The sequence below is a fragment of the Punica granatum genome, chromosome 4 (genome assembly GCF_007655135.1).
Source record: "Punica granatum isolate Tunisia-2019 chromosome 4, ASM765513v2, whole genome shotgun sequence".
NCBI lineage: Eukaryota > Viridiplantae > Streptophyta > Magnoliopsida > Myrtales > Lythraceae > Punica > Punica granatum.
Window position 1 is genome coordinate 36,816,760 of NC_045130.1, and position 17,523 is coordinate 36,834,282.

Below are 17,523 nucleotides of genomic sequence, written 5' to 3' on the forward strand. Positions count from 1 at the left end.
GTTGGGTAGCTGGGATCTGCAGCTTCAAGGGTCAGACTTCCTCTGGTCAGGTTGCTTCGAGGGAATCGAGTCAGGTTTTTTGCCATACTGTTCATCATGTTCTCATTAAAGTAGCAAGATACTTTCGGTGTAATCCACATCAACACTGGAAAAGGCTCTGCCTCTTAATATGAGATGCCACTGTCAAGATGAAAACAATGTATCGCTTGAAATCTTACACCTGGGTTACATTAAACCATGCTTAATGTCGAAGTAGGAAATGCCATGCTATCTCTCATTTATTCAATAGCTCTCGAGCTAAACACCTCTTAACCAAAATCAGGACGTATTGATACAAAACCAGGATGATTTTCACTGCCTAGAATCAGATCCATTGATCCAACGATGATGATGCACTTCAAGACCTTTTCTTCCTTCCCAGAACAGGCCTCTTCCCGATATTCGAAGAGCCTCTGCTAGAACTCGGCACCAACCCTCGCAGGATTGCCAGCACGCCAAATCCCACAAAAGGAAAGTACATTGTTAGGAGCTTATCAGACGCCTTTCCAGACCTGACCAGCTCCGACATCACTGCAGCCTGAACAGGAACAAAAAAACAAAAAAAACAATGCTCAAAAGTAGAATTTGGCTCATTCATATGGAAAATGTAAATGCACCGCAACAAATCATCCCGACATAGGTACCGATTTAGATATCGATCCACTAATTCCCATCACTGGTTTCAGCCGGAAAGACGCGATCTTTCACAGTTCTATAAGGAATTGGAAAAGGTTTGCTCCTAGCAAAAATTAGTCTTAGCCTATTGACCAAGCAATGTCATTAGCTGTTCTCCGAGCTGCCCGACATTCCCTGATCAGACCAAGCAGAATGCCAAACTGAGCATATTAGATTGACTTGCAGCACGATCTAGCAGCCAGATTACGAGCATCTGCAAAATATCTCATCTTCCCGGGATTCAAAACCGGAACTTTGACCGACCCAACATCCGATCTACCCGGAGAAACTATGAAATCAATCGACATCGTCGGTCGACAAGCTTAGAATGAAGGACGAGATTCATTACCATGGAAGTGAATACGGAGACGCCATAAATCAGGCAGGTTGTCCCGAACCAAGACTTCGAGGCAAAAAGGCCGTAGAGGTTGAGGAGCGAGAGCGGCCACTGGAAGAGGAGCTCAAGCCAGACGAGGCCGACGAAGAAGTGGGGCTTCTCTGTGACTAGATAATCCCCGTACTCGCGGCCGTACCAGGACTTGAGGTCCACCAGGAACTCGGGGAAGATGGTGGCGGGGAGACAGGTCTGAGCGTCGAGCGACGGCGCCACCAAGGCGATTACGAGGAAGAAAAGGAAGAGTACGGCGTCGGTCAGCTTCAGGAGTGCGCCCATGTCGGAGCCGTGCGGTTTGCTGTCCGGAGATGGAGCCGTCCGTGGAGCGGAGGAAGGAGACGTGACGGGGAAAAGTGGACCTGAGGGAACATTGAAATTGAAACTGGAAATGCAGGGGAAGAACTCCGACGAACATTTCCCAAAAAAGGAAAAGAATTCCAAAATCCGATTGGGCTCAAATTGGGCCAAAGCCCAATAACGAATAAAGCATCATGAAAACTTGATTCTATTATTTATTTTTTCTTTTTTTTTTTGGAATAATTGTTTCTATTAGCATTGCGTTGTCTCTACATGTATTAATCATATTTACATATGTATGCGTGTTATCTAATACGAGGGGTCTGGTACATTTGTTCATGTTCGACTACTTATTAGCAGTATCATCTGTTTTTCCGGATCTCGAAAAAAATGTGTCAATTGATAGAAGAAAAATCGTATTTGCCAAGCAGAGTGGAATTGGATAGCTCAAAACTTAGCTCATACAAGGCATATGAAAGATGTAAAATCCCATATTGAACATGCAATGAAACAACTCAAGAGATGATAATGCTCGTTGGTCAATCAAATCGTTACATCGAACCGTAGGTTTAGACGATTCAATCTTTCAGCAGAAGCAGAACACAAGTTCTTACTGCTTCCCGGAACTAGCTAGCTAGCTGGAAGCAGTCTATGCCTCTAAATCGATCTGAACATGAACACATAGTTCATTAAGTCCTCTTCTTCCTAACAAGTGGAGAGTTCTCGATGGTGTTACTAGGGGTGGTCGATGATTTAGTCGTGGTAGTAGATGACCGAGAATCCGATCTCAGCCATCCTCTCACAATGACAAAATCCCCGAAGGCCCAGAAGAGGCCATACATGATCAGGAGCTTCTCCGGCGCCTTACCGGACCCAATGAACTCTGCAAACACAGAAGCCTAACCGGGAAAAAAAAAAAGAAAAAAAAAAGAACACAGTTCAATTATGTAATAATCTTTTATTAGAAATTCAAAGGAATTCTACTAAAAACCTACCATTCCAGTGAAGACAGAGACGCCATCTATCAAGCAGGTGGTGCTGAGCCAAGGCCTGGCAGCGACGATCCCATACCGCAGAAGAGCGAGCTCCAGCCCCACGAGACCCACGAAGAAATGGGGCTTCTCCGTCACCAGGGAGTCCCCGTATGAGCAGCTATACCAGTTGTGGAGGTCCGCCAGGGCCCGCGGCAGGTGCTCATTGCAAGGGAAGGTCTGGGAGCCAATCAGAGGGGTGGCAACCGCTACAACGAGGAAGCAGAGAAAGAGAACCGCATCAACCAGCTTCAGGAACGAACCCGTTTCGTGTTTTTCAGTTTGTTTCTTCGGATTGGAGATGATTTCTCGATCGTGTTGTGGTTAGAATTTATGTGATAGCTTAGGAGGAGATGGAGAACAGTTGACTTGTGCCTAAAGAAGTGAAGATTGTCAGAGATCCTGCATGGAAGTTGGGTTTCAAATAATGATCTTGCACTTGCATCCGACAGATCACAGCGGAAGAGAGAAAAGCTAGTCGATAGATAGATTAATTCCGAAAAGATTAATCTAAGGGTCGTCTGGTTTAGCGAAGTGAGTAAGTGAACCGACACGATGGCCATTGCACCGGTGCAGGAGATGTCAACCAATGTCAATGAATGAGACCAGATTTGCCACAATATGGCAGAAAAATGCCGGTAATCTCTCGAGCCACGGAATCAGACAATAGGGTAGCACTGCCTTAGTATTGATCGAATTGAATCCGTGACTTTTAAGTTCCGAGTTGTTCCTGAATACAGTTTGACAGTTTGATAATATTTTGAGAACAAATGTTGAACAGAACAAAGATTGAGGATGGAACTGGAGCAACAGAGAAACTTGGAGGACCAATCTAGATAAAAATTAAGTATGGGGGAAAGGGGGTAAAGTGAGAGAGATGTGGTTCCGTCCAAACCTTCTCTGCACTGAGAACCAGACCGGTTTGGTTTCATCAAACCAATCAACCCTTCGCATCTCCATCTCCGAGAACCCGACCAAAGCTCGTAGCCGTGACTGTGAACGAAGCAGCTGGGAGAACGAGAAGATGAGCGAGACGAGACCCGTGCCCCGGAGAGAGAGCCCGTGGGGCACGCCGGAGGGGGACCACCGCCAGCCTAAAGCCCACCGCTGCAACGACCGTGCCGAGGACGTCATTCAGGTCAGTGAAAGATCACCTCTCCTCATTCAATTGAAGAAATCGAACTCTTTTTCCTGTTTCAGTGGCAGCTTTTCCGTTCGGGATAGGTTTTACTCTCATCGTGGACGAGTCCCATAATCCCGCCTGAGGTTAAAAATTATGTTTTTTGACAATCCCAGATAGTGAAAATTGGGACTTGATCTGCTGTTAAGTTTGACGTTGGTGATGGGGTTAAGCAAGATTGATTTTTTTTTTTTTCTCTTTCAATCGCTCGCGATCAGGTTCAGTTGCTGGAAGTACGATATTGGTGGTAGAATATGTTGAGTATTTATCCATAGCACAGTTATCACTGCAATGAATTCATGATTCATTTTCCATCAAAAGCGGTCCTTTATTCCTACTGTCTTGTTCTTTATGGATATGGGAAGCTCGGAGGCACTCAGGACAAGTTGCAGGATGTGTTTCTATACAGAGGAAGAAGCTCTTTGGAGTCGATGTTTAGCTTTAGTTGATTGACCTTTGAGGTGTAAAGCCCTACATGGAGATAATTGATTAGGTTCCATTGTATGGCGGAATGATAAGGAAATGGAGGAATGGGTAAACAGGAACATCGTACAAAATTACAACATCTTTAGATTGGAGTTTTTGCTTGGAATGAGCATACTCCGTTGAATATAGAGGAAGATGGACCCGATAGAGTTTTCATTGGTTTCCATTTTCCAACTTTGTCACTCCCATGTGACATGTTACTTTAACTAAGAAGATGTGCTCAGGAAGACCTGTTTGAATTGTCATATTCATTAAAGATAGAAAACTATGCATTAGTTCTCAAGTCGTAAATAAACGGATGGCATGATGTGTAAGACAGCAGTTGTCATTTTGTTTTTTCTTTTAAGAAGTTATTATGAGAATATTTCTCATCCTCGCGGTTCTTTTGTTTTTTATATTTAATTTCATGTTCTCTCATTGTTGTAATCCTTTTTATACAGGCTTGTTTTGAGGGAAATCCGTTTAAGACTGTCCCAGGACCATTTAAGCTTTTCTGGCAATGCATGCGTTCCAAACCAGGGTAATGTTGCAAATTTCTACTGCATGACTTTGGTTCTTGTATTTTCAAAACTGTCTTATTTGATTTAATGCACAGCCCGAGCATGAGTTATCTACTGGTAATAACATGTTAGAATTTTTGCGAAATGACCCAAGACATTAGATTTATGTTGTGGAATGTTAGACTGCTTACTGTCATCTGGCGGAAAGCACCTACACACCTTAATTAGTGGTGTCCTATTCGATTGGTTTCTTTGAGGTACAAATGGCTGAATTTGGACTTGATTTGTGCAGAGAGGAACCGACAGAGCCATACACCTACTTGCAGTTAGATCCCCCTAAAAGGGAAGTGAAGCTTGAGTGAAACCTGCGTGGAGACTTCTCGTGACAAATTCAGATTCAGTTCTCTCATATAAACGCAGTCTTGTTTGCAATCTTTCTGGTTACAACAGACAGTAACTTTCAGTAATTCTTCATGGATTTTCCTTTTATGGTATCAATAAGAGTTCATAGATAAAGTAAAACGAGCAAGAGGAAAAGAGCTTTGTGTCGTTCCCAAGTTGAGAGTGGTTTATACCCTTCTGAGTTTTGTTCAGCATTTGGGAGGAATGTGCATGCAGTTTCCAAGTCTTTCGGTCCAATTTCCTGGATGGACAGTTGCATTTTATATGGCATGCTTCCTTTGGAATTTAGATTTGAAGCCTTTAGAAGTCGGAGAAAACAAACCAAAGCCCTTGAGGATCCAAAATTGATGCTTTCCATTTGGTGTTAAAAAGCTCTCTACAATGGTTAAGCCACAAGCTTGCTTGCAGCACTTGGTGGATATGGACATTACATCGCAATGGGACAACTCGAATTGTCACCGGAAAAATATATCCAGCGACCGGTTGCTTTCTTGACCTCAATAATTAATATATAGCAATTGCAGCTATATATGTACAGATTTATTGACTCAGAAGTCGATGATGGGCTCTCCGACCGTCAGATTACGCTCCACTGTCCATGGCAGATCGAACAACTTGGCAGTGATGAATTTGAAGATCTTATTCACATTGATGTTGTAGGTTGCACTTGAGAAGAATAGCGTGGCATTGAGGGCTTTTGCGTATGCTCTTGCCTGCAAATTTCGGAAGTTCGAAGGTTAGAGCTTCTGAACCTCATATGGGTTTCCATGCCTTTGGCTACCTGTCCCATCTCGGTGACTGATAAATTAATTATCATCGAATATGCACATCGATCGATAAAGACCAGTATATAAAATCGAAGCAAAGAGAGGATAGCAATCGTGATCTACCTGGCTGGCGATTGTCCATTGCAAGTCTATGGGAAGCTGGATGAATTCATCAAATTTGGTTCCCACAATGATAGGAATTGCCGTCTACAATACCCAAAATAAAAAATGATAATACGATATCTTATATGAATTAAAGATACCACTACATGATGCAAGTATATACCTGATTCCATTTCCTTGCTTCTTGATACCATGTGATGATACTGAAATAATTAAAAGAAATACCTCAAATTAACCCAACCAGCTGCCCATAAAGTTTACAAAATCTACCAAAATGAATCAATTGTCAAAAGTACCTATTTAGAGTACATCGGCTCGTAAGGTCGAACATGAACAGGATTGCCACGGAGTCTCTGCAGACGGCCGGGATATGATCCTGACCAGATCTTTCATCACCTGTGCACATCCATTATCTTCGTACATTCATTCCTTTTTTTTCCTCTTTTTTCTTTTTTTTCTCTTTCTGATCGAATGGATGGGAGGAAAGGATATATAACGAAAATATAATATTTTTCTGATTACAAAGAAAAGTTAATTTTACCTTCTACTTCCCAAATGCTATATGATATACGAGCTCCTCTGACCATTTGAGTCTTATCCATCAGATTTATGCCTTTCATCATCTCCGAGCTACTCTGTTCTTTCTCGTCTCCCACATATTTCACCTTCAAAATAAAAATAAAAATACGATATACAAATTTAATTATTCCAAGGATTTGAAAAATATAAAGCTAAAAAATATTCATGTATTTAATTATTTGTTGTTATTATTATTATTCGTGTAGAGAACTGACCAAGAAGCTGGTTTTGCCAATCTCGTGGTCGCCCAGAAGGCCGATCTTCAAGGACACCAAGTCCGAGTCGGCAGTGTGGTCTCGACAGACCATAGGCGTGACGGTCCCCAACTCCGGCTCATTGTTCACTGTGGTGACCACGACCGGAGCCGGGGAGGACACTTTGGAGTAGGGCAGCAGCACCCGGTACTGCTCCGGCTTCCCCGCCGAGCACACAAAGATCCGGTCCCAGAGCCTCCGGATGAATCGCCGGAGGACCATGACGCGGCGGTTAACCCTACGCCGGAGGTTGAAGCGGTTGATCTTCTGGCAGAGCTTATGAGCCATCGTGAACCGGCGGCGGCTGATACTATTCCCCTCGCTCTTAATTAGCGTTGGTCGTCGGTCGTGGATGGCTTTTTTTTTTATTTTCCGGTCGAGGACGGGATAATCGAGGCGGAGCTGCCGAGCTCTCTAATCTGCCGTGAGGGGAACGGGAGCTGATGAAGTCGCAGTGATATTCATTAATGTCCTTTGAGCTATTTGCTTTGTGGTGGTGTTATATTTAGAAAGCTGCTTTTTTTTTTTTTTATCCGATCAGTTTTTTTGTAACGAACCATCGAGCCAATAGATGGTGACGGCATTAGCGGGACGGTTGACCGGTTTTAGAAGTTGGGCCCGACAGGGGGCCGGTGGGAAAAGTCCAAATTGCCGGCTGAAATTGGTTCCACGTTGTAATCAACGGAGGGCATTGTGGGGATTTCGGCCCCGATTGATTGGGTCCTTTCTCTTGATCTTGTGTCTCTTGGAGCGTCCACGTCGTTCTCGCCTCTCAATTTCTCAATCATTCTGTCCTTTCTCTCTCCTCTCTCTCTCCCCCACCTTTAAATTAGCCTCTAATCATAAGGGCAAATTAAGAACGACGCTTGATCTTATCGAAATATTTTATTTCCATTTTTAACGTTTGCTTACGTGTTACGTGTTAAGTGTTATTTCCTTGATGATTCCGTTGGTTTTCTTCGACAAGAGATTGTCAAGTAGAAGATTGTCTCCGAACGTTTGGTGATTACTACTTCTTCCATCTTATCTCCTAATTAACTGGGCGAGAGTTTAGGGATAATGGTGGTATAGTTCCCTTCGTGATAAGTACTATTAACCCAAATCAAAAGGAAATACATTTACCGCGATGATTCTAAAATCTAGTCTGCAATAGACTTGTGAAACAAACTTATCGAGACATGATTCAAGATGGGACCATAAGCTACAAAATAATTGTCTCCGTCGTAATTTTAAGAAAGAAAGAACACAAATCACCAAGTTTACAGACCAGCGGAAATATGTATATATATATATATATATATATATAATATTTATATATATATATTGAAGAATCATATTTGTTGTGTTATGATCATATGTACGATCCCTTTGCCCCACGTCACTCACGGAGTTCGTAATTGTCCACAGGACATGTAACTAAAAAGTCTACGCTCACCATTCACCCAAAAGTCACCAAACTGAGTTAATTTGCTAACTAATTATATAAATATATATATAATTAAATGTATATGTCGATATTTTTGTATATCAGTAGGTACGATAGGACGCGTCTGATGGGACTGAGGAGGGTTGATGGGAAGATAAGATATTTTCTGACATGAATGAGAGTTTGCATATAAAAACAAACACACACACATAAATAATACCTTAAAAATAAGATTTGGTAAATTCATGCTGATCAATGTTCCCATCAAGAAATCCTTTCTAGAAACATAAGATGCCAATTCAATTCAATTATTATATATGGTATGCACGTAATAATCAAATATTCAAATCCCTCTAGGTGTTTCACATTTATATTTATTTTTGTTTTTAAATTATTGGCACTCATAGGACCTGTCATTATCACATTATTGCTGCATAAAATCTTGAATCTCATGACTCAAGTCAATATCGGACGCGTGTATCAGAGAAAAAACGCAATCTGCATCTTGAGCAATGTTTAGTTGTTGGTGATGCATCATGTCATATATTAGATAGGAGAAGATTTTCTTTGAGACATCCGATTTATGCAGGAGTCGGGCTCGTGTTGTTCGTGCTGAATTGTCGTTCGACGAGAGGCTGCGATAACAAATCAGCTGCAGATTTTCACATATGACTTGGAACGACCCTAGAATAATTTTACGAGTTTGTTATATGTTTTATATAATAATCAAGCAGTAACATAACCTAAACTAGCAGGAGGATAATATAGCTCGGTCATTGTATGTGGAAGAGGCTTTAGGGAATTTATTCAACCAGGGCTTTTCATGAAGAATGTTCCTCGGACACATAGAAGAAGAGTTTAGAAATTTAAAAACACGCGAAGGAAACCGCGACACATATTCTCGTTAGGAAGTATTGAATCGAAGTGAAAGAAGTACAAATAGAACATTGTTCCCAACTTCCTGATACAATTGACAGGTTTTAGATATATGGTTTACATAGAATTCCAGCCCATTGTAGCCATATAGATAAAATCCTCCCGTCTCCATCGGTTTAATTTCTAATTTCTTCCTTCGTGTCATTTTATACGCTATTCTACTTATAAATATAATTATTAAAACTTAAGAAGAAGAAGACGACGATGGTCAATTATTGGAGCTATTTGGGCTTTGTGGGCTGAATCAAACATGGTGTTATATTGGGCTGGTCCATTTAGATGTCTCGACCCTTTGATGTTAGGCCCAGTTTGATGTCTCGACCCTCTCTCAGAGACCAAGAACGACCAAAATCAATCCCCATTGAAATGAAAAGGATAAGAGAGCTTCCCCTCCTGATGGCCAAGGACTCGCTCGACTGATGCGCTGCTGCAGCTCGTGACAATGGCTTCTTCGATCACTTGTTCTTTCCAAGCTTGGTAAGTGCTCCAATTTCCAGCTTCTGGGCATGCACCGTTGATTTTCAATAATGCCCTCGGAACCTCTGCTCATTCATCTATGTTCTCAAGCCGAGGCAGTGAAATGCCTCAAAGTCGTTGTCTTGATTACATGGAGAAAGTGTTTCTGCTGTGAATTTTTTTAGTACATGCTACTGCTGTTGTTAGGTTTAGGAGAATGTGGCTGTTTAGTGTAAATTCAGCTTAGTGGGCGGTAATCGGAACGTTCATCCGTGTAACTCTGCGATGTGGTCTGCGTCGGAATGTTCCGAGGAAGCTCTGCAGCTTATTTTGTTCTCAGACATAAAGTTACTCGTTATAGTGCAGTAATTTAGAGGCACCATCTTGTGGGCTATGCTGTTCGAATGTGGCAGGCAAGTCTGTGAGACTATCGGTATCATTATTAGTTTGAACGGTGGAATGTGCTTGAGAACCTCGTGCTGGCCTTGGTTTAGATAACTTTGCTTGAAGTTGGGGACTTTTACCTGTCTTCATGCATTTTGCAAGAATTGGAAGAGAATTACTGGCTTCCCCAATCTTAACTTGTTTCACATCACTTGCAGCAACCTGAGGTCCGCCATTTTGGGCGAAAGAAATGGGATGCGTGTCTCTTCTGCTCCTGTAACTAGCATTGGGTTTGCGAAGAGAACTATACAATGCAAGGAGTCGCGAATCGGGAAGCAGCCGATTGAGGTACCCAAGAATGTGACACTGACAATGGAAGGGCAGTCCTTGAAGGTGAAGGGCCCACTCGGAGAGCTCTCACAGGTTTACCCACGAGAAGTGATAGTCGAGAAGGAGGAGTCTGGGTTCCTCAGGGTCAAGAAGGCGGTGGAAACTAGACGAGCCAATCAGATGCATGGGCTTTTCAGGTAGCGTGGTTTTCACTGAACAGTATGCATATATGCATAGATGGCCAGAAAATTTAAGTCTTTGACTAGTGTTAGCATTAGTTTCATTTAACTTCTCTTGAGTTTCCTCGTATTGTTCTTTATGTCTGGTTTACTCTTCCGCAGTCAAATTTCCATTTTGGGTAAGATTAGGAAGAAGTTATCTGTTGTAAAAGAAATGGAAAGAGAATGCGTAGTCATGAGTTGAGCATTCGGCTTTGTGTTTATGAGAATTTTATATCATAGCCAAATTGGTTTTAGACCTATTTATTTCCAGCGACTGTATTTGTTAGACTCGGCAGCTGTCTCTCGGTGATCGTTGCCTCTCATAACCTAAATAAGATGTCCTGATTCAGAAGGATGAGGTGATCTCTGGCTATGAAGTGTTTTCTTTTCATTTACTATACTTGGAACTCTGATATATTTTCTCAGGACACTCACCGACAACATGATAGTGGGAGTCTCTAAAGGTTTTGAGAAGAGACTCCAATTGATTGGAGTAGGTTATCGAGCCATGATAGAAGGGAAGGACTTGGTTCTCAGTCTCGGCTTTTCCCATCCGGTCAGGATGGCAATTCCCCAAGGCATCCAAGTCAAGGTTGAAGACAACACCAGAATCATTGTGAGCGGGTTCGATAAGTGCGCAATTGGACAATTTGCTGCCTCAGTCAGGAAGTGGAGGCCACCAGAGCCTTACAAGGGTAAGGGAGTGAAGTATGCTGACGAGGTTGTGAGGAGAAAGGAAGGCAAGGCGGGGAAGAAGAAGTGAGGAAGATGGTTCTCATTTTCGACTTTTTGTTGTCTGTATCATGATCTCAAATGTTTAGTAATCACAATCGTATCAATTTGACCAGTGAAATGCCATTCATTGCAGATTTTGTGCAGCATTCTTATCTATCAACCTGGATTTCGTTCTCTCTTTATTTCAGACAGTACAGAGCCCTTGTCGATCCACCATCAAACAAGCAACTTTCAACCATATGATCTGGCACTTTTAAATTATACTGACAAGAAAAAAGACAATATGGCAATATGATAAAGACGATCACAATCGTTGAAGAGGCTTCATACCAAGAGATTAAAGTCGAAGCAACCCAAAGATACAGATGCATAATACGATTAGTAATTCGGGCAACAGACTGCACTTCTTAGCAAAAGAGTATTATCCAGCCTAAGATATACTAGGAAGCCATGTAAAAGGATTGTCCACATAGGAATGGCTTCGCAGCTAAGAACATAAAGATACGACGTGTTAAATGGAATAACGAGTGCATATACTCTGGTGTTCTGCATCCCATGACCTTGCATCCATCCGAAACAGGTCACTGCATGAAGCATTGCCAAGGCTTTTCACATAAGAATTATAATCTTGAACCGAAACAACATTTTAGATACCACTGCACAAGAAACTACAGGAACAAAATCTATGCTCGGCACATAAGGAATGTCGAATTATAAGCTGACAAGATTGACGGGACCGAACCCACTAGCTGTTCACTAGCCTAAACAAATGCTGGGATGCAGAAGGTAATTTAGGTGAAGAACTCAGAAGAGGATGGGCAGAACCCAAACCAAAAGCATATGGTTAGATATTTACCCTTAAGAGCTGGCTTCCTCTTCACCATCGTTGTGGACTTCGGAAGAGGATTTCGATGATTGGGCTGGCTCCGCATCGCCTACCACTTTGGAATTCTAAGAAAGCATAAAGAAACTTGGAAGATTAAAATGAATCACCGAGGAGATAAATTTCTAATATTCAGGAACAGACTAGCTCTACCATATTCTGCTTATGTGCTGCCAGAGCTTTTTCATACTCCGCCTTCTTCTTCGAGGCTTTCTCTGCATAGGGAGCTTTCTCCTTGACAAAATAAAGTACCATGTTCAACAATATAGGCACACTTTACCAGAAAATCAAGCAATCCTCGAAAAAAATTGAAAGAAGACAGACCAATTATCACATAGCTCGATAGATAGAGGGAAAACGGTGATCTTACAGAAACAGGCATGGATTTCCATTTCTCACCACCAGCTTTGGCAACCTGAGTGTTCAGAGAGAATCACAGTCGGTATAGAATATCAGCACCAAGCCATGACTAATGAGAGAATATAAGAGAGTGAACCACATTCGATCCATCTTCTATAGCTTTGTCACTGGTTAAGAAATTCCAGTGAAAATCTATGCGCTATCGATACACAAAAGCAGAGAAGATATAGTGGCATTTGGCTCGTCCTGACAGTGAAACTTGTGTCGATGTCAAGTCTAAGAAGCAACTTCACCGTGAAACAGGACGACATTCTACTGCTCGATCTCAATCTAATTTCCAGAGGAAAACGTAGATAAACAGGAGAGCTCTATGTACGCATTGTGAGATGAGGAGACGACACAGTTCAAAGTCTAATTCAAAGAGTCTTGGCCATACCACTGCGACCGATTTGTTATCTGGAAAGTTCTCCTTGTACGTCTTCCTGAAATCCTCCCTGTCATTAGAGAAATCGAAGATGCAGACAGAAGCAACGGAAGAATCAGTGAAGAAGATCTATAGCACGAACCACCAGACATCCAAAACAGATGATATCTACTGTTCCATCGGATACTCACATGAAGAGCAAGTAAGCACTCAGAGGACGCTTCGGAGCTCCGGAGTCCTTCTTGCTCGCCTTCTTCTTCGTAGCCTCTTGCTCAGCCTTGCGTTTCTTCGGCATCCTTCGAAGGAACAACACAGTTCGCAGAAGATCAGATGAGGAGCAAGCACGAGATCCATTCATAGACGGAAACAGCAGCATTGCGTGATAGCAAGCAAACAGAGCTAAGAATCACTGGGAATAGGAATGCACAAGTTCGCTTACTGTGCGTCCGGCTTCTTCTGAGCGACCGTGACGTTCCTGAGACCTTTCATGGCTGCGAGCTTCGACTGCTGCTGGGAGACTTGCAGAGGAGAGAGCACTCAGAGCAGAGGAGAGCAGAGCGATTCGCGCATGGGCGAGACGATGAGGGGGAATTTATAGGTCCGGTTGTGAAACTGAGACGATATTCACCTCTTGGCGGGAAACGGGAGAGGGTCGGGCATCGTGACGGGGTTGGTTATGGTGGGGAATCGATCCCACTCGCTGCCCCCTCGAGTACGTGGGACGCGCCATCGTGGTCCCTCCACGTGGCGTCAGTTTCGAATCCATTTGGTTCTTGCTGGTACCGCCGATGTACACTTCCGTCCTGAACTACCCCGTGCCAGGAGCATGTGAGACCCGGCGGTCTTTCACGTCCGTTGTGTTTGGGCGCATGTGCACCGGGTTCATGATGGATGCATAAGCTCCGATTCGTAGGGAAGATGATTTTAATTTTGTAATCTTAGAAAAAAAAAACTATCCATGTGAATTCAGAAAATCCACCTTAAAAAAGATTTACATGACCAACTCGGCTCAAACTGAATTAGTTAGGGTTTACCGAGCTTTCAAATATCAGAGCATGCACCATAGAAAAAATTATTATTATTTCTAAGCTCTTAATAGGATCGATTGTGGTTTAAGGTTCAAACAACAGAGAGGATCCGAATCGGTTAGTATTAAGGAACATGGCTTTTTTTTTTTGGCCAAATGGATTATGATAGGTATTAATTCTGGCTAATTCCATGCCCTGCGTGAACGTGAAAATATTTGTTAAGTTCATTCTTATGGAATGTTTGAATTTTTCATTAAAGCAGCTTACATAATATATAAATCGGAACAAAAATAATTGATTAATTTAAGTAATAGTATAGAATTCTATGTATATAGTATGATCTTTTGAAATGAGAATTTAATTGGACAAACATATTTGGAGAACAGAAAGAAACGATTAGTTTATTGGTATATATATATGTGTCGGGGAGAATTATTAAAATAAAATAAAAAATCTCGTGATTATAAATAAAGCAGTTTGCAGGAAAGACTTCTTTCATGCCATCCCATATCCCTTTCAGGCACCAAAGTGTAATCATATATCTCATTCAACATTTGCACCCACAGCAGAAGGGCAGGGCTTTCAACTCTCTATGGACCATTGGATTGCCCATAAATACTTATCAGCAATCGATACGACGAGGAGTCCGAGATCGTGTCGTCGGGATACGATATTGATGCGGTTGCCTTAGCCCCGAGTTTGAAGTAAAAGCCCAAGAGTGAACCTAATGGGACTCCAACCCCATAGTAGCACCCGACGTTGATGTAGGCCACCATTGCTTGCCATCCACATCCCACTGCCTCACCTGCACTCACAATAAGAATAATGATTAATTACAATTTGCAGAATTCCATTAGTAATATAATTAAGAGCTTTTTGTTAAATTGATGTAAATTAAGCCTAAAAGGCAATGAGAATATTAATTATTTACCGGAGAGGACCGGCTGAATGCCATTGAGGAGGAGCATGGGGGCGAGGAGCGGGCAGAGGTCGGATACTGCTCCTGATGACGTCACAAAGTGCGAGGACCGCCAACACGCGCATCACGGAGATTACGAAGGAGATGAGCGTCACTACGACAACGGAGAATGCTGCCAGACTTTGGATTCCCGGCTCCCAGCTCGTTGCTCCCTCTCACACAACGACGGATTAATTAAAAAAATAGTAATGTGTTTTTTGAATTATGATAATAATAATATTAATTAATTAATTAATTGAACAAGATATTAATTAGTTAACCTGAAGGCTGCGTTGAGGCCAACTGAGATCATGAACACCCACCCAGCGACTGTCATGCTGTACGTATCGAGGATGGAGCAAAGGCATTACGACTAATGACCAGAACTATAATCCGAAATACAGTAACCAACTGCGAGTACGATAGCGAGAGTAATAATTAGTAAGAGATTTAGAATATACAAGTCGTGATTAATTCGATGTTGTCTATAATCAGACCAAGCATGTAGTTATTGATCCACAAGACCAACTCTTTTATCCGAAACATAAAAGCAAGGCAATTGGCATCGATCTGGAAAAGCTAAACCGTCTTATTTTGTTATGGAACCAAAACCTTCTACAAATGTAAGTGATTGGAGTATGTCAATCGAGAGACAATAATTACCAAATAAAGAGGGAATCCAAGGCCACCTCGTCGAGGAGACCGGTGATGAGGACGAGGACCTTGGAAGTACCACGCCTCAAGGCACAGCATCACCGACGATGCTGCGGACAGCTTAAGGAAGCCGAACAGGCCCGTGAATGCCTCTGCACTGAACCCCGCCCATGTATAATTGCATCGATCGCTCTTCACTATGTAGACGAATTGTCCTGCCACTATAATCCGCCATGACAAGCTCCCCAGCAACCGCAACCCGATCCTGTCATCATATAAACAACAATACGGGTCGATACGATCGTATAACATGTTATATTCGAAGTAATTAACCATCAGCTGTCGGCTTAATATGGGTAAGTTCAGCTTAGCGAGATACCTGTAGACGGCCAACCAGCTCAACAGGACGTGGACCACCAGAGTGGCAGCCGAGATTTATGCACTTGGGGCGACGATGCTCTGGGCCTGGAGGAATCTCTGGATGGGAAAGTTGGCGTAGGTGAATATCTGGGGGATTAGGCCAAAGACGAAGGTGGCGGCGGCAGAAGCAATCTGAGGGGACTCGCGTAGGAGGATGAGGATGGCCTTCGAGAAGATGTAGATGATGGACAAGAGGACGCCGGTGGCGGTTAGGAGGAAGGTGGCTCTCTGCATATACATGCCGAGCATGCCGAACCTGTTTGCCCCATACACTTGCCCGCACAGCGTCTCCTCTCCACCGCAGTTCCCATTCCGAGCTGTCAATACATAGTAATAAGAACGTGCTATAAGTACCAAGTAAAAAAAAAAAAAAAAAGTGTTAGATGTCTTAAAAGCAGGTTCCCATGTCGAAATCTGGTTGACGTTACCATGAAACCGCAGGTGAAAATCTGAATCCCGGTGTTGCCAAGGGAGGCCACAGCAAGCTCGAGGTTGCCGAGATGGCCGGAGAATATCCGAGTAGACATAGACATCACGTAGTTGATCATGTACACGACCGCCGGCGCCGCCCGGTGGAATAGGAGTTTCAGCTCGATCATCATTGCTGACCAAAGCTTCGGGCATACCAGCTGGCTTGAGTCAGACAAGATGGTCTCGAGCTTCCTGCTGATCGGTCCCTCCTCCCTTGCTGGAGGTGGCGTGATTTGGTCAGGTTCCAATAACGCCTGAAAGGACACCATAATTTCTGGCTTCTGGTAATTATAATTACAACCGCAGCTTTGGATGTTTGCGAGGCGGTAACACGCTGGCAGCGACAGTGATTGTGGCGGGGGGGGGTGTTGGGGAGGGTTGAATAAAAATTGAATTCTTATTCAACTAAAATTGGAAATACATTTTCTGCTACATATCGATATAAATATTAATGAAAAAGGGTACATATGCAGTCTTGTCTGTCCTTTTTTTAGAAGTAAATTGTCGGGTCGAAGATGTCGAGTGATAAAATAGGTTAAATCAGATTGTAATTTCAGAAGCTAAGGATATATGTATATCCTTATTACCGTTCGAGAAAAAAAGATTATAATTACAAAGGCGATGGCATTTTTCAGTAGCTGGATTGAATGAAGTAAAAAACTCAAATGCTGCAACATTGGGCTTGTTATCAATTGAGTTCAGGCTCATATGATCTTTGATTTTCCCAAAAAATTTAACACCGAAAAAAAAAATGTACAACCCCTCGGCTGTCCTTTTGGATTTTAACCCGTCGGGATTTTCTCCATGATCGTGTGTAGAAACTCAACCATGTTCCGCCAATTATATAGACTATAGAAAATTTGTTATGGTACTGACTAAACATGATATTTACCTTGACATCTCTGTAAAAAAAAAAAATACGAGGTATTATGAGCGGCATACCTAATCCATTAGTTGTAATGATACAAATTATTTGTTCTCTCGTAGATTGAACTAATAGAATCATATGCCATACGATGATTTTTTTTTGGATTAGTGATATGATGAATATAAGCTAGAGCTAGACAGATTCCATACCTTCCTTGGGTGTTAATAATCTACAATAAATCA

General features: G+C 42.4%; 6 protein-coding genes and 1 pseudogene across 6 annotated transcripts; 2 read left to right on the plus strand and 5 right to left on the minus strand.

The window, feature by feature from the left end:
- Positions 1-141: 141 nt before the first annotated feature.
- On the minus strand, positions 142-1,518 carry LOC116206311 (sigma intracellular receptor 2-like). Its single transcript, XM_031539143.1, has 2 exons — positions 1,064-1,518; positions 142-577 (listed from the first exon to the last, which is right to left on the minus strand). Exons 1-2 carry the CDS (start codon positions 1,385-1,387, stop codon positions 398-400), a joined length of 504 nt encoding a protein of 167 aa, XP_031395003.1. The 5' UTR covers positions 1,388-1,518; the 3' UTR covers positions 142-397.
- Positions 1,519-1,822: 304 nt separating this feature from the next.
- LOC116206313 lies at positions 1,823-2,757 on the minus strand (the record flags this gene model as incomplete). Its single annotated transcript, XM_031539145.1, has 2 exons — positions 1,823-2,304; positions 2,401-2,757. Coding segments are annotated over 2 exons (567 nt in total), but the record flags the coding sequence as incomplete, so codon positions are not given.
- Positions 2,758-3,398: 641 nt separating this feature from the next.
- Positions 3,399-5,195, plus strand: LOC116206312. Its single transcript, XM_031539144.1, has 3 exons — positions 3,399-3,574; positions 4,543-4,622; positions 4,895-5,195. Exons 1-3 carry the CDS (start codon positions 3,461-3,463, stop codon positions 4,962-4,964), a joined length of 264 nt encoding a protein of 87 aa, XP_031395004.1. The 5' UTR covers positions 3,399-3,460; the 3' UTR covers positions 4,965-5,195.
- Positions 5,196-5,339: 144 nt separating this feature from the next.
- On the minus strand, positions 5,340-7,219 carry LOC116206310 (septum-promoting GTP-binding protein 1). The gene is made up of 6 exons (XM_031539141.1): positions 6,689-7,219; positions 6,436-6,559; positions 6,191-6,290; positions 6,058-6,097; positions 5,895-5,978; positions 5,340-5,717 (listed from the first exon to the last, which is right to left on the minus strand). Exons 1-6 carry the CDS (start codon positions 7,013-7,015, stop codon positions 5,553-5,555), a joined length of 840 nt encoding a protein of 279 aa, XP_031395001.1. The 5' UTR covers positions 7,016-7,219; the 3' UTR covers positions 5,340-5,552.
- A 2,190-nt stretch (positions 7,220-9,409) lies between these two features.
- Positions 9,410-11,375, plus strand: LOC116206320 (50S ribosomal protein L6, chloroplastic). Its single transcript, XM_031539151.1, has 3 exons — positions 9,410-9,566; positions 10,148-10,456; positions 10,907-11,375. Exons 1-3 carry the CDS (start codon positions 9,532-9,534, stop codon positions 11,241-11,243), a joined length of 681 nt encoding a protein of 226 aa, XP_031395011.1. The 5' UTR covers positions 9,410-9,531; the 3' UTR covers positions 11,244-11,375.
- A 132-nt stretch (positions 11,376-11,507) lies between these two features.
- On the minus strand, positions 11,508-13,501 carry LOC116206321 (HMG1/2-like protein). Its single transcript, XM_031539152.1, has 7 exons — positions 13,322-13,501; positions 13,074-13,178; positions 12,895-12,952; positions 12,469-12,513; positions 12,252-12,332; positions 12,072-12,166; positions 11,508-11,799 (listed from the first exon to the last, which is right to left on the minus strand). The coding sequence occupies exons 1-6, from the start codon at positions 13,369-13,371 to the stop codon at positions 12,074-12,076; spliced, it is 432 nt and encodes a 143-aa protein (XP_031395012.1). The 5' UTR covers positions 13,372-13,501; the 3' UTR covers positions 11,508-11,799; positions 12,072-12,073.
- A 783-nt stretch (positions 13,502-14,284) lies between these two features.
- Positions 14,285-16,767, minus strand: LOC116202724 (annotated as a pseudogene).
- Between the last annotated feature and the right edge of the window lie 756 nt (positions 16,768-17,523).

Excerpts from the sequence above, each read along its gene's own strand:
- LOC116206320 (XM_031539151.1), top strand. The coding sequence starts at position 9,532 with ATGGCTTCTTCGATCACTTGTTCTTTCCAAGCTTG. Across the intron at positions 9,567-10,147 it reads ACTTGTTCTTTCCAAGCTTG|CAACCTGAGGTCCGCCATTT; the intron begins GTAAGTGCTCCA and ends CATCACTTGCAG. Across the intron at positions 10,457-10,906 it reads CAGATGCATGGGCTTTTCAG|GACACTCACCGACAACATGA; the intron begins GTAGCGTGGTTT and ends ATATTTTCTCAG.
- LOC116206311 (XM_031539143.1), bottom strand. The coding sequence starts at position 1,387 with ATGGGCGCACTCCTGAAGCTGACCGACGCCGTACTCTTCCTTTTCTTC. Across the intron at positions 578-1,063 it reads TCTCCGTATTCACTTCCATG|GCTGCAGTGATGTCGGAGCT; the intron begins GTAATGAATCTC and ends GTTCCTGTTCAG.
- LOC116206312 (XM_031539144.1), top strand. The coding sequence starts at position 3,461 with ATGAGCGAGACGAGACCCGTGCCCCGGAGAGAGAGCCCGTGGGGCACG. Across the intron at positions 3,575-4,542 it reads GTGCCGAGGACGTCATTCAG|GCTTGTTTTGAGGGAAATCC; the intron begins GTCAGTGAAAGA and ends CTTTTTATACAG. Across the intron at positions 4,623-4,894 it reads TGCATGCGTTCCAAACCAGG|AGAGGAACCGACAGAGCCAT; the intron begins GTAATGTTGCAA and ends TGATTTGTGCAG.
- LOC116206310 (XM_031539141.1), bottom strand. The coding sequence starts at position 7,015 with ATGGCTCATAAGCTCTGCCAGAAGATCAACCGCTTCAACCTCCGGCGT. Across the intron at positions 6,560-6,688 it reads TTGGCAAAACCAGCTTCTTG|GTGAAATATGTGGGAGACGA; the intron begins GTCAGTTCTCTA and ends TTTATTTTGAAG. Across the intron at positions 5,979-6,057 it reads AAGCAAGGAAATGGAATCAG|ACGGCAATTCCTATCATTGT; the intron begins GTATATACTTGC and ends TGGGTATTGTAG.
- LOC116206321 (XM_031539152.1), bottom strand. The coding sequence starts at position 13,371 with ATGAAAGGTCTCAGGAACGTCACGGTCGCTCAGAAGAAGCCGGACGCA. Across the intron at positions 12,333-12,468 it reads GGAAATCCATGCCTGTTTCT|GAGAAAGCTCCCTATGCAGA; the intron begins GTAAGATCACCG and ends TATTTTGTCAAG. Across the intron at positions 12,167-12,251 it reads CAGCACATAAGCAGAATATG|AATTCCAAAGTGGTAGGCGA; the intron begins GTAGAGCTAGTC and ends ATGCTTTCTTAG.